The sequence below is a fragment of the Suncus etruscus genome, chromosome 9 (genome assembly GCF_024139225.1).
Source record: "Suncus etruscus isolate mSunEtr1 chromosome 9, mSunEtr1.pri.cur, whole genome shotgun sequence".
Lineage (NCBI taxonomy): Eukaryota > Metazoa > Chordata > Mammalia > Eulipotyphla > Soricidae > Suncus > Suncus etruscus.
In genome coordinates, this window is record NC_064856.1 from 109565584 (window position 1) to 109579509 (window position 13926).

The 13926-nt window shown below is 56.7% G+C and overlaps 2 protein-coding genes across 3 annotated transcripts; one reads left to right on the plus strand and one right to left on the minus strand.

Moving 5' to 3' along the window:
* Positions 1–2986: 2986 nt before the first annotated feature.
* KAT5 (lysine acetyltransferase 5) lies at positions 2987–8528 on the plus strand. 2 transcript variants are annotated; one of them, XM_049781151.1, is made up of 14 exons: positions 2987–3350; positions 3460–3526; positions 3857–3925; positions 4035–4171; positions 4413–4568; positions 4658–4732; positions 4825–4899; positions 5077–5325; positions 5397–5486; positions 6252–6392; positions 6467–6560; positions 7614–7773; positions 7881–7962; positions 8046–8528. In XM_049781151.1, the coding sequence occupies exons 1-14, from the start codon at positions 3339–3341 to the stop codon at positions 8178–8180; spliced, it is 1542 nt and encodes a 513-aa protein (XP_049637108.1). In that variant the 5' UTR covers positions 2987–3338; the 3' UTR covers positions 8181–8528. The 2 variants fall into 2 exon arrangements, with proteins under 2 accessions (XP_049637108.1, XP_049637109.1); XM_049781152.1 differs by lacking the exon at positions 4413–4568.
* Positions 8529–8620: 92 nt separating this feature from the next.
* On the minus strand, positions 8621–9534 carry RNASEH2C (ribonuclease H2 subunit C). The gene is made up of 4 exons (XM_049781153.1): positions 9363–9534; positions 9055–9227; positions 8842–8961; positions 8621–8737 (listed from the first exon to the last, which is right to left on the minus strand). The coding sequence occupies exons 1-4, from the start codon at positions 9532–9534 to the stop codon at positions 8711–8713; spliced, it is 492 nt and encodes a 163-aa protein (XP_049637110.1). The 3' UTR covers positions 8621–8710.
* Positions 9535–13926: the final 4392 nt, after the last annotated feature.

The following is a 13926-nucleotide window of genomic DNA, read 5'->3' on the forward strand; positions in this document are numbered from 1 at the left end:
AGTGTTTTTTGTTTTGTTTTGTTTTGTTTTGTTTTTTATCTAGTCACCTTCTTTTGGGCATTTGGGTTGTTTCCAGTTTTTTATTATTAGGAATAGTGCTGCAATGAACATAGGCATGAAGAGAGCTTTTCTGCGTTGTACTTTTGGGCCATTAGGGTATATTTTGAAAAGTGGGATTGAGGGCCGGGCGGTGGCGCTAAAGGTAAGGTGCCTGCCTTGCCAGCGCTGCCTTGGACGGACCGCGGTTCGATCCCCCGGTGTCCCATATGGTCCCCCAAGCCAGGAGCAACTTCTGAGCGCATAGCCAGGAGTAACCCCTGAGCGTTACCGGGTGTGGCCCAAAAAAAAAAAACCAAAAAAAAAAAAAAAAAGAAAAGTGGGATTGCAGACTCATGAAGTTTGTTTGTTTTATGAGTAATGACCATACTGACTTCCACAAAGGCTTATTCAGTCAACATTCCCACCAATTGTAAATGAGGGTTCCGTTTCCCCGCATCTTTGACAACACTGGCTGTTGGTCTTTTGTCTTGTTTTGTTTGTTTTTGGGTCACACCTGGTGATGCCCAGGTGTAAATTACTCCTGGCTCTGTGCTCAGAAATCGCTCCTGGCAGGCATGGGGGACCATATGGGATGCTGGGATTTGAACCATCTCTGTCCTGGGTCAGCTGCATATAAGGCAAACGCCCTATCACTGTACAATCTCTCTGGCCCCGCTGTTGTTCATTTTGATGAGTGTCAATCTCTCTAGTTTGTTGTGGTATCTCATCGTTTATATTTGCATTTCCCTGATGATTAGTTATATAGACCATTTTTCCTATGTCTTTTGGCATTTGTACGTCTTAAGGAATTTTCCATTCATCTCTTCCCCATTTTTGATGGGATTTAGTTTATTTTCCTTGTAGAAGTTTTTTTTGTTGTTGTTTTGTTTTTTTGGGGGTCACACCCAGCAGCGCTCAGGGGTTCCTCCTGGCTTTATGCTCAGAAATCACTCCTGGCGGCTCGGGGGACCATATGGGATGCCGAGATTCGAACCACCGTCCTTCTGCATGCAAGGCAAATGCCCTACCTCCATGCTATCTCTCTGGCCTCTCCTTGTAGAGTTTTAACAGTACTTTATATATATTGGGGCCTGGAGAAATAGCACAGCGGTGTTTGCCTTGCAAGCAGCCGATCCAGGACGGTTCGAAACCCAGTGTCCCATATGGTCCCCCGTGCCTGCCAGGAGCTATTTCTGAGCAGACAGCCAGGAGTAACCCCTGAGCAACGCCAGGTATGGCCCAAAAACCAAAACCCAAAAAAAAAAAAAAACAACTCTCTATATATTGGATATTAGCCCTTTATCGGATGAGTGATGGACACCACTCCTTAATGGACCATACACCTGAGGGTGGGGGAAAAATAGAACATACATCTTACTTATTGGGGATCAGAGAGTAGCACAGCGGTAGGGTGTTTGCCTTGCATTGGCTGACCCAGAACCAACTGTGGTTCAAATCCCGGCATTCCATACAGTCCCCTGAGCTCGCGCCACCGGCTGTGACCCCCCCAAGAAAACTGTTTCTCTTTTTAGGCCAACCCTTTGACGCTCAGGGGTTCCTTCTGGTTATGCACTCAGAAATTGCTCCTGGCTTGGCGGACCTTATGGGTCGCTGGGGGATCAAACCGCGGTCCTAGGTTAGCTCATGCCAGGCAAACACCCTACTGTTTGCACCACCACTCCGCCCCCAAAAAGCCTTAGGTGTTTTTTGGGGGGGCATACCGGCGGCGCTCAGGGGTTACTCCTGGTAGGCACTGGGGACCATACAGGATGCCGGGATTTGAACCACAATTGGTCTTGGGTCAGCTGCTTGCAAGACAAACGCCTTACCGTTGTGCTATCTCTCCGGCCCCCAAAACCTTTCATTTTTCTGTTTGCTTGTTTCTTTTTTGACCACACCCGGTGACGCTCAGGGGTTCCTCCTGGTTCTGCACTCAGAAATCGCTCCTGGCTGTGGGGACCATATGAGACGCCGGGGAATCGAACCTCGGTCCTTCCTAGGCTAGCTCCCCTAACTAAGCACCAGGAACTGTTGTGCTCAAGGACTTCTTACTGATGCTTGGGATGCCAAGAATCAAACCTGGATCCTGGAGTGGGTCTTTTTAAATTAAGAAAGATGGATTCGGGGCTGGAGAGATCATGGAGGTAGGGTGTTTGCCTTGCATGCAGAAAAGGACGGTGGTTCGAATCCCGGCATCCCATATGGTCCCACACCCATATGCCAGGAGTGATTTCTGAGCATAGAGCCAGTTGGAACCCCTGAGCGCTGCTGGGTGTGATAAAAAACAAAACAAGATGGATTGGAAGAATACAGCTCATCAGGCCCCTTGGACGTGCACCTGGCCAATCCAGATTCGACTACTGGCATCCCACAAACCTGCCAGGAATAATCTGCTTGAGCGCTGAGGCAGGACTAAGCTCAGAACACCACCGGGTGTGACCACCAAACAAAAAGTAATTTTTTGGGGGGGCCACACCCGGCAGTACTCAGGGGTTCCTCCTGGCTGTCTGCTCAGAAATAGCTCCTGGCAGGCACGGGGGACCATATGGGACACCGGGATTCGAACCAACCACCTTGGGTCCTGGATCGGCTGCTTGCAAGGCAAACGCCACTGTGCTATCTCTCCGGCCCCAACAAAAAATAGTTCTTATGTGCAAGTAATTTAATTAATTTTATTTTTTGGGGGGGGTCACACTCGGCAGTGCTCAGGGGTTATTCCTGGCTCTGCGATCAGAAACCGCCCCCAGCAGGGATTCGAACCACCGACCTTCGGCATGTTACGACTAACCACCGTACAATCTCTCCGGCCCCCGAGTAATTTATTTACGTGCAACAGCAACACCCTGAACCAAGCCTTGGAGCCCCGCCCCTCCCTCGAAGCCCCGCCCACTCCCACGACCCCACCCTGCCGGGGATGCGCAGTCCGCTCCCGCCGCTACTAGAGCCGCGCGCCGTCCAGACCCAAACACTGCGCCCACGTGAGCCGCGCCGCGTCACGTGACCGGCGGCACACCCGGTGGGCGTCACGTGAGGCACTCGGTTTTCCTCCAATCGCCGCCCATCCTGCCGGGGGATTCCACTCGGGACCCCGCCGAGGCCGTGGAAGAAGACCTTACAGGCCCCCGCCAGCCCGACGGGCCCTATTTCCGCGCTCGCACCCACCCGGGCGGCAGAAAGCCTCGTCTTGGCTCCTCTCCCCCAGGACGGCCTCGTCGGGCCGGGCCCGGGCCTCGGGACGCGGCCCCGCCCGGAAGTGACGTCGGCCAGCGGGGCCGGAAGTGGCAGTGGAGGGAGGGAAGATGGCGGAGGTGGTGAGTCCGGTGCCCGGGGCGGGGCGGAGGGAGCCGGGGGAGGTGGGGAGGGCCCGAGGCCGCCCCCCACCGCCCCGTCGCCGACCCCGGCGCCCGCTTGTCTCCTCAGGGCGAGATCATCGAGGGCTGCCGCCTGCCCGTGCTGCGGCGGAACCAGGACAACGAAGATGAGTGGCGTGAGTGACGTCGGGGGGCGTGGCCACGGGCCGAGGGCGGGCGGGGCCCAGGAACCCGAGCCGGGGCGGGGCCTGCCGCTTCCGGGGAGGGCGGGGCTAGAGGCCTCGCAGGGGCGTGGCCTCGCGCGGCTCGGGAGCGGGGGCGGGGGGCGGGGCTTGGCAGCTGCAGGGGCTTACAGAGCGTCTCCGCTTTCCCTTGGCTGGGAGAGAGGGGTTCAGGGATCCAGCCTAGGGGTGGGGTGGGGGATCCAGGTCGTGGAAACGGGGAGCCGCCTGGCTGGGCTGCGCCCATTCTAAGGCCTGTCTGGCCTCTGCTGTCCTCCCCCACAGCCCTGGCCGAGATCCTGAGCGTGAAGGACATCAGTGGCAGGAAGCTTTTCTACGTGCATTACATTGACTGTGAGTTCTGGGCTGGGCTGCAGGGGAGGGATGGAGGTTGGGAGCGTAAGGGGGGGCGCCCGGTGCTTCTGGCATCCCTTTCTGAGCTATCCCCACCACTGCACTGCAGTCAACAAGCGCCTGGATGAATGGGTGACCCATGAGCGGCTGGACCTGCAGAAGATCCAGTTCCCTAAGAAAGAGGCCAAGACCCCCACCAAGAACGGACTCCCTGGGTCCCGCCCCGGATCTCCGGAGAGAGAGGTGGTGAGTAGGTCCCCCCTGCTACCCCTCCTTGCTCTCTCTGCTCTTGGCCTTAGGGGCTCCCACTTGCAGAGGAGGGGGCTACCTGGCAGATGTAGTGGCCACAGTCCAATGACCTATGCCTGTGTCCTTGAGAGGGCAGAGGGTGGTGGGGTCTGATCACCCCACTCTGAAGGGCTCTGGCCCCCCCGGCCCATCCCACCACCATCCCCACCCGAGGAAGATCCTGGACCTGTCTCCACAGCCGGCCTCCGCTCAGGCCAGCGGGAAGACTTTGCCAATCCCGGTCCAGATCACACTCCGCTTCAACCTGCCCAAGGAGCGGGAGGTCATTCCCGGTGGCGAGCCGGACCAGCCGCTCTCCTCCAGCTCCTGCCTGCAGCCCAACCACCGCTCCACGGTACCCTCAGCAATTCCAGGGACCTCACTCTCCTCTCAGGTCCCGCCTTCCCTACCTTCTGACCCACCTTTCTTGGTTTCTCTCTGCAGAAACGGAAGGTGGAGGTGGTTTCCCCAGCGACCCCGGTGCCCAGCGAGACAGCCCCAGCTTCGGTGTTTCCCCAGGTGAGTGCCCAGACCTCCTCTGCCTTTCTCTGGCCTGTGGGTGTCCTCCGTGGTGGGCTGGTCTTACGGGCTTCTGGTTTCCTCTCCTGCAGAATGGCTCCGCCCGGAGGGCAGTGGCTGCCCAGCCGGGCCGAAAAAGGAAATCGAACTGCCTGGGCACTGATGAGGTGGGTCTGTCTGCCTTGAAAAGAAGGGGTGCTGGGGAGTGTTTCCTTATCTGTAAACTTGGGGGGAGGTTTTAGCATCTCCCTTGCAGTTGCTGTTGGGCTGAATGGGAGAATGTGTCAGGGCCAGGAGATTAGGAGGCACCTGGGCGACCCGGCGCATTTCTTCGCTCTCGACAGGACTCCCAGGACAGCTCGGACGGCATCCCTTCAGCCCCACGCATGACTGGCAGCCTGGTGTCCGACCGGAGCCACGACGACATCGTGACCCGCATGAAGAACATTGAGTGCATCGAGTTGGGCCGGCACCGCCTCAAGCCCTGGTACTTCTCTCCGTACCCGCAGGAGCTCACCACGCTGCCTGTGCTCTACCTCTGCGAGTTCTGCCTCAAGTATGGCCGGAGCCTCAAGTGTCTGCAACGGCACTTGGTATGTGGGGCCCCTGGGCCACTCTCCCCGCACCCTCCCACACACAACCCTGACCCACTCCTCTTCTCCAGACCAAGTGTGACCTGCGGCATCCCCCTGGCAACGAGATCTACCGCAAAGGCACAATCTCCTTCTTTGAGATCGATGGGCGAAAGAACAAGGTCGGGCTGGGGCGTGGAGGACCATTGAACTGGCACCCCTTTCAACTTGTTTTTTATTCCTTTCCTGCTGCTGGGCAGGTGCTGGGAGGTAGAGATTGAGTCCGTGGAAAGGGACTTTCTTTTTAAGACACAACAGCCCTTGATGCAAACAAGAGCAGCAGGAGCATTCCCAGACCCTGGCACAGGGGTGGGGTGGGAGGACCATAGGGGTCAGTGAAAGGCTCAGGTCGAGTCATGGGCACCGATGCCTGTGTGGCCCTTGAGGGACTGGCACAGGCATTTAAAAAGGAATTCCTAGGGCTGGAGCAGTGGCGTAAGCATTAAGGAGTCTGCCTTGCCCGGGCTAGCCTAGGATGGACCACAGTTTGATCCCCCGACGTCCACTGTGGTCCCCAAGCCAGAGTGATTTCTGAGCACACAGCCAGAAGTAACCTCTGAGCATCACCAGGTGTGGCCCCCCCCCAAAAAAAAAACAAACAAAAAAAATGGAATCCCCATCCTCAGGACCTTGGCCCTCAATAGCTGGGGTGCTCAAGGAAGCTGCTGCTGTATGCACAGTTGGGGACAGAGCAGGCATGACCCTGAGGCTAGGCCCGGCAGTAGTTCAGCAGTGGAGCAACCTGGGAAGCAGAGAAGCTGAGCTTGTCCCCAGGCACTGCCCTTCTCCATAGGCACAGGGTAGCAGGGGCGGAGACGGCCAGCCCTGGGTGGGTGTGTGGGGACAATGCACCTGCAGGGTGGTAACAGGTATCTCTGTCTCCACAGAGTTACTCCCAGAACCTGTGCCTTCTGGCCAAGTGCTTCCTCGACCACAAGACGCTCTATTACGACACCGACCCCTTCCTCTTCTATGTCATGACCGAGTATGACTGCAAGGGCTTTCACATCGTGGGCTACTTCTCCAAGGTGGGTGTGCGCGGGGACCCCAGCCCGGCTCGCTCTGTGTCCACCCCACTATGCTCACACCCCCACTTCCCCAGGAGAAGGAATCCACGGAGGACTACAACGTGGCCTGTATCCTGACGCTGCCCCCATACCAGCGCCGGGGCTACGGCAAGCTGCTCATCGAGTTCAGTGAGTGCCGCTCTGGCCAGGACGCAAGGCAGGGCCCAACTGACCACTGCCACCAACCCCCATTCCCGTCTGCGGCTATGCTGCTCCTCTAGGGCCTGCACATAGGCAAACCCTTGGGTGGTGGGCCTTGTCCCCATGCCACCAGTAGCGTTGTCCCAAGACCCTGAAGGAACTCTTAAGAGCCCCCAAACCTTGGAGCTCCTCTACACTTGCCAGGCTTTGTGGGTGGGGCACACTCAGTGGTACTTAAGGGATGGAACCAGGATCTGCCACATTCCAATCAAGCGGCCACCGCCAGGCACCCAAGCCTCTTAATGTCTACTTGGGTCAGGTCCCCTCTCTCATCGAACCCTCGGGTGCTCAGCTGCCGGTTTGGGCCATTCAAAAACTAGACTGTACCTTACAGATGGGCCATTTGCTCAGATGATTCTGGGAACCCTGAAACAGGGTACAATCAGGACCCCCTGGGAAAATCTCCAGGCTGACTACACTGTGGGCCCTGCTTCACTGAGCTGCCAGGGGCCAGCTCTGAGTCTTAGTGCTGTGGACTGTGGGGATGTAGGAAGGATGGAGACACAGCCCCTCTGCCCCTAGGCTGGAACAGCGGAACGATGGAATTCCATCCCAGTAGTCCTGGGTCTCTGACAGGACTGCCAGCCTCACTGGGGCACTGTTCTGGGCAGCTGACCCCAAAGCAACTCGGGACTGAATAAACAAAGGAACTCAAGCAGCTTAGGCCTGGCCCAGAAGTGGGGGCTCCCACTTATGTCCTCACATACCCACTGGGAGTCGTTTATACAGGGGCCAATCAGGCACTTGCCCCCATGAGTCATCACTCTGCCCTCACCACCCCAGTGCACACATGACCTGTCCCTGAGGTCCTAGAACAGCCACTAGTGGCAGGTGGAGCCCAGGCGGTTCCTATGGAGCAAGGCACCTGCCTTCCACGTGGCCATCCCTGGTTCTATTCCAAGCACTGTGGCCCAAACCCATCCCCCAAATAAATCTGATCACCCATCTGTTCATCCACCCATCCCTGCTCCTCTGCTTCAGGCTATGAACTCTCCAAAGTGGAAGGGAAAACGGGGACCCCCGAAAAGCCCCTCTCGGATCTCGGCCTGCTCTCCTACCGCAGCTACTGGTCCCAGACCATCCTGGAGATCCTCATGGGGCTGAAGTCGGAGAGTGGGGAAAGGCCTCAGATCACCATCAAGTGAGTGTGGCCCACTGCCCTTGGGTGCCTGGCCAGATATCCTGGGGTCCCCTTTGGGGGTTTGGGGCAGTCAGGGTCCCCAGGACCTGACCTTTGCTCCCCTGCAGTGAGATCAGCGAGATTACCAGCATCAAGAAGGAAGACGTGATTTCCACACTGCAGTACCTCAACCTCATCAACTACTACAAGGTAGCTAAGTGCCTGGGTGAGGGGGCGGGAGGGGGTCGGCTCCCCCCACCCCCAATGACCTGCCCGCTTGTCCGTCTCTCCAGGGCCAGTACATCCTCACGCTGTCCGAGGACATTGTGGATGGGCACGAACGAGCTATGCTCAAGCGTCTCCTTCGAATCGACTCGAAGTGTCTACATTTCACGCCCAAGGACTGGAGCAAGAGGGGGAAGTGGTAACAGGCACTGCCCGTGCCATGCCAAGGTGGCAGACCGGGGCTGGGAGCCCCCCGAAGAGGCACGCCGAGAGATGGGGCTGAGGATGGCTGCGAGGAGAGGACAGGCCTGGGCGGGGCTGGCTGGTGTCCAGCACCCAGAGAAACGAGGGGCTCAGTCCACTTCGGGGCAGCTGGCGGCAGGCTCGGGCCTGCGGGAGCCGGGACGGGAACCCGGGCAGCTGTGTACAGACTCGACACGGGCGCTCTGCAGAGCGGTGGCCGCAAGATTCCTTTTGTAAACTGCGTGGGGCGGGGTGGGAACTGGGGCAAAAGTCTGGCCTCTCTTACCCCATCTCCCCAGCAATAAACTCTATTGGCCAGAGCCCCGTGGAGTTCTGTGGGAGGACAAGCAGTGCCGCCCCAAGGGTCTGTCCGGGGTTCCTGCCAACACCCCAACTCACGTTGCTGTGAAGCTCGTTTATTGAGTGCCGGGATCGGGGCTCCAAAGTGAAGGAAGAGTTTACCCCGGGGTAAACCTCCAAGCTGCGCTGCTCAGTCGTCGGATACCGGCGCGTGGATCTGCAGCAGAGGGGCCCGTTACTGACCGGGGGCGGGGGCACATGGAGGACCCTGCTCGGGGACAGGCGCCAGAGAGGGGGTGTCCTGGCCCGGCATCGACTCACCGCGGCGGCGAGGCTGGGCCAGCTCAGGGCGCCTCGCACTTTGGCGTCGGGCCCGGGGACCGTCTCCAGCCCCCACAGGGTGAAGCTACTGAAACACGCGGTGGCTCCGAGGACGCGGTCCTAGGGAGGGAGCAAGGGGCCCGTTCAGTCTCGGGGGCCCCGCGCAGCCCCACCCACGCCACCCCCAAACCCAACCCTCTCGCCCTGGCTCACGAAGTTGCGCTCCAGCTCCTCCTCCGCGGGCTCCTTCCCCGAGTCCTGCGGGGAGCCCCGCGCCCCGAGCGCCGCTCCCTTGTCTTCCATCTCCATCACGTACCCCACGAAGCCGGGCGGCACCGCCACCTCCTCGCCCCGCAGGCCGCGGCCCCGGAACGACGCCTGGAGCCCTGGGGGGGGCAGGAAGGGTTCAGTGGCTCCGCCAGGACTACAACCCCCAGCAGCCCTCGCGGCGCCGCCCGCCCGGGAGAGCGCGGCGCGGGCGCGGGGCATGCCGGGAGCCGTAGTCCGGCCGCCGCGCTCACCGTCCGGGCCCGGGCGGATGGCCGGCGTGAAGAAGCGCGCCACCGGGGCGGGCCGGCTGGTCGGGACCTCGCAGGGCAGCAGGTGCAGCGCGGCGGGGGCGGCGTCGCGCAGCGAGTCGGCGCGTAGGTGGACGCGGCCACGCGCCTCGGCGTCGTGGCCGCCGCTCTCCATGCTCCGCCGCGGGGGCTCGGCCGCTGCCGTCCGAGGCCAAAGCTGGCGCGGAAAGCGCGCGGGGCTCGTCGGGAGGCCGGGTGCGCGCACGGGCCTTCGGGGCTTGTAGTCCCCGCGAGTCTGCAGGCCGGCCGCCTCCTCCAGGTCTTGACGTTAAACACACACACAACACTTGGCCCCTGGACCGTCGTCCGTTCTCCCTTGGAGGTGTCGGAACCGAACCCGAGCCTCACACGTGCAAGACCAGTGCTCTTCCACGGAGCCACATCCGTGGTCCACAGACCTAGTGCGTCAAGATTAAAGTGATTCTGCCAAGACACTGTTTATGCTCATCAGTGAGGGTGGCTAATTTTTAGTTTATTTTAGCTAAAATTATTTTTAGCTTAAGGTCTACACCCCTTCCTCAACATTTTACCCAGATGTTGTGGTTTGTCTTCCTCCTGTTGATGGGCAACCGCCTACTTTCTCTGCTGGGATGATGGAAGGGGTCACATCAAACTAGGTTGTAGTTACTGTGCTTTGGTACCCTCCCTTGGACTGGCCTGGGGGGACCCTGGGGATGAACTCTAGGCCGCATTCGCAGAACAGGCACTGTGGCCACTGAACCGTGCCTTAGATCCCGTAATTGGATTTTGACACATCCAGGTTGGTTTGATGTTGGGACCAGAGCTGGCTGATGCTGGGGGATACTCCAAGCTCAGTGCTCTGAAGTTGTTCACAGCACTGTTCTTCTGGTACTGGGGATCGAAGCTGGGGTTCCCTATGCAAAGCATGTGCTTCAGCCCTTTGAGCCATGTCCCATACCCAGTTCTGTTTTTCCATTGGTTTATTAGTATTAGAGCGATTATTACTACAGCAGGATAAATATGTACAGTGGTTTTGTTTGTTTGTTTGTTTTGGGCCACACCGTGCAAGTTTCAGGACATACTGCTGACTCTGCACTCAGGAATTACTCCTGGTGGTGCTTTGGATCATATGGGATGCTGGCACTGGGGACTGAACCTAGGTTTGCCACATGCAAAGCAAGTGCCCTACGCACTGTCCTATTGCTCCAGCCCATATCTACCATGTTTTATGTTTTTTATTTATTTGGGTTTTTTGGTGTGTTTTATTTTTGTTTGTTTTTTGGGCCACACCCGTTTGATGCTCAGGGGTTACTCCTGACTAAGGGCTCAGAAATCGCCCCTGGCTTGGGGGGACCATATGGGATGCCGGGGGATCGAACCGTAGTCCTTCCTTGGCTAGCGCTTGCAAGGCAGATACCTTACCTCTAGCACCACCTCACCGGCCCCTGTTTATTTATTTATTTTTTTCAAAATAGGGCCCACACCTACTGGTGCCTTGGGGTGCCTAAGACCACATTCTCAGCCCTTGGATGCCTGGGACCAAGTGTTCAGCATTTACTACTGGCTCTGTGCTCAGAGGTCACTACTGGTACAGTTCAGGTGATCCTATGCAGTGCCAGGGATTATGCCAGGGTTAACTGTGCAAGACAAGTGCCTGAACTCCTGGATTATTTTTTTAGCTCCCACGTCTGCTTTCAAAGATGGTACAGGGACCTCCTCGAGAGTTTCCTTTTTCTGTTTCCATGTGTATGTGGGGGGGCATACCTGGCAGCACTCAGGAGTTACTCCTGGCTCTGTGCTCAGAAGTTATTCCTGGCAGGCTAGGGGGACCATCTTGGGTACCAGCGATTGAATCAGGGTCAGCCATGTGCAAGGCAAACGCCCTCCCCTCTGTACTATCACTCCAGTCCCCTCTTATTTTTTTTGTTTTGTTTTGTTTTTTTTGTTTTGGTTTTGGGGCCACACCCAGTGACACTCAGGGGTTACTCCTGGCTATAGTCAGAAATTGCTTCTGGCTTGGGGAACCATATGGGACGCTGGGGATCAAACTGCGGTCCATCTTAGGTCAGCACGTGCAAGGCAAACCTACCGCTTGTGCCACCACTCCAGCCCCCCCCCTTATTTTTTTTTTAAATTCATTTGTTTCAGTTTTTTGACGCTCAGGGGTTACTCTTGGCTAAGCGCTCAGAATCACTCCTGGCCTGGGGGGACCATATGGAACGCAGGGGCATCGAACTGTAGTCCAAACTAGGCTAGCACTTGCAAGGCAGATGCCTTACCTCTAGTGCCACCACTTAGGCCCCCCCCTTATTGTTTTAACTGCTGTGGAAACCACCCCCACCAGTGCAAGGGAGCTGTGTGAGCCCAGGGCTCAGACCCAGCACCTCCACATGTCTGCTCTGTGCTCCCCACTTGGGCCATCCCTGCCTCTGTTTTATCCCACATTTGCTCCTGTGTGTGTGCGTGATTCTTGGTGAGACTTGGTCAATCTGGATAGTTCAAAGCTCAGGTCTGGTATTCCTGGTCATACACCAAGGGATTAAAACTTGGGTTCTCAGGGGCCGGTGAGGTGGCGCTAGAGGTAAGGTGTCTGCCTTGCAAGCCTAGCCAAGGAAGGACTGCGGTTCGATCCTCCGGCGTCACATATGGTCCCCCCAAGCCAGGGGTGATTTCTGAGCGCTTAGCCAGGAATAACCCCTGAGCGTCAAATGGGTGTGGCATGCAAGCGCCTCCCCCAGCCCTCCCCTGCCATCTCCCTTGCCTCCAAGCTATTGGAATTGATATCCACAATCCATTAGTTGTGTAAAGCTACAACTGACTCCTCATATTTCTTTTCCCATCGATTAGCCTGTGGTTGCCACTGTGGGTAAGGGCAGAGATGGCCATGGGGCTGAGTCCCCATGTCCTGTGGGAGTGACAATAGGAAACACTGAGGTAGGAAGGGAGCCCCTTCTCTAGCAGAGGCCCAAACACAGCCAGTGGACTCGACCTAGTGGACCCCAAAGCCTTCTCTAGCTCCCAACATCATCAAGGCTGCCCTCAGCTGCTGCAGGGAACACTGTGACACCACGCCCTGTTCTCAGGCCTGGCTCTGGAGACGGCCAGGTAGCAGCGAGTCCCCGGATGTTTGCCCAGAGGGAGACAAGCCACCAGCCAAGGCTGGAAATACCCGGACCTATGAGTCAAACTGATACTCCGAATGGGGAAATCACAATGTGGAGAACCTGGCTAGGCTCTCTGGGGTCCTGTGTGAGCGTCTGGGCCCAGGCCTGTCTGGGCCCACCCTTTATAATCACTGCCCGGACATTGGGGCCAGAGTTAGGCTGGCGTGGTTTGTTTGTTTTGTTTTTTGTTTTTGGGTCACACCCAGCAGTGCAGGGGTTCCTCCTGGCTCTACACTCAAAAATAGCCCCTGGCAGGCTCTGGGGACTATATGGGATGCCAGGACTTGAACTACCATCCTTCTGCATGGAAGGCAGACGCCTTACCTCCAGGCTATCTCTCTGGCCCAGGCTGGTGTGTTTGCCCTTCAGGCCAGTCCCTCCAGTGAACATGATAAAATAGAGGCCACCTGGGTTTATTTTGATCCCCAGCACCAAAAACACTCATGTTTGAGTTTGATTCTTGGGTTAAAAGCTCCCTGTTACCCATCTTGATTTAATAATCAGATCAAGATCGGAGGAAGGGGGCTGGAGTGATAGTACAGCAGTAGGGCATTTGCCTTGCACACAGCGACCTGGAATGAATCCCAGTTCAATTCCTGGCAGCTCATATGGTCCCCCAAGCCTGCCAGGAGTAATTTATGAGCTCAGAGCCAGGAGTGACCCCTGAGCACCGCCAGGTGTAGCCACACGCACACACACACTCACACATACATACATACACACACACACACATCTGAGGAAAGGGCTGGAGAGACAAGACAGAGGGCAGGGCACTAGCCTTGTGCACAACCAACCTGTGTTCTATGCTTGTCACAGCATAAGGTCACTGAGCACTGCCAGGAGTGTTTCTCAAATGTTGAAATCAGCTTTCTAGGAGATGTTCAACCAAACAAAGATCCCCAATAAATAAAAGTCAATTAGAGGGAGGGACAGGAGTAATAAATAGCACAGTGGAAAGGACATTTGCCTTGTATACGGCCAACCTGGATTCGATCCCCAGTATCAATTATGGTCCCCTGAACCTGCCAGTAGTAAACAAATTTTTTAATTTGCTTTATTTATTTATTTATTTATTTATTTATTTATTTATTTATTTATTTATTTATTTATTTATTTATTTATTTATGTTTTTGGTCTACACCTCTGGCAACGTTAAGTGGTTACTCCTGGCTCTGCGCTCAGAAATCACTCCTGGCAAGTTTGGGGTGGTTGTCCAGATGGGATGCTGGGATCAAACCCCGGTCAAGCTGTGTGCAAGGCAAATGCCCTCCCTGCAGCGCTATTACTCTGCCTCTATGCCTACAATTCTTCTGCCTCTCTGGTCCTAGGCACGAACCTCACAGAGAAATGGCGGAGTGTGTGATTTGCACGAAGGAGTCCTG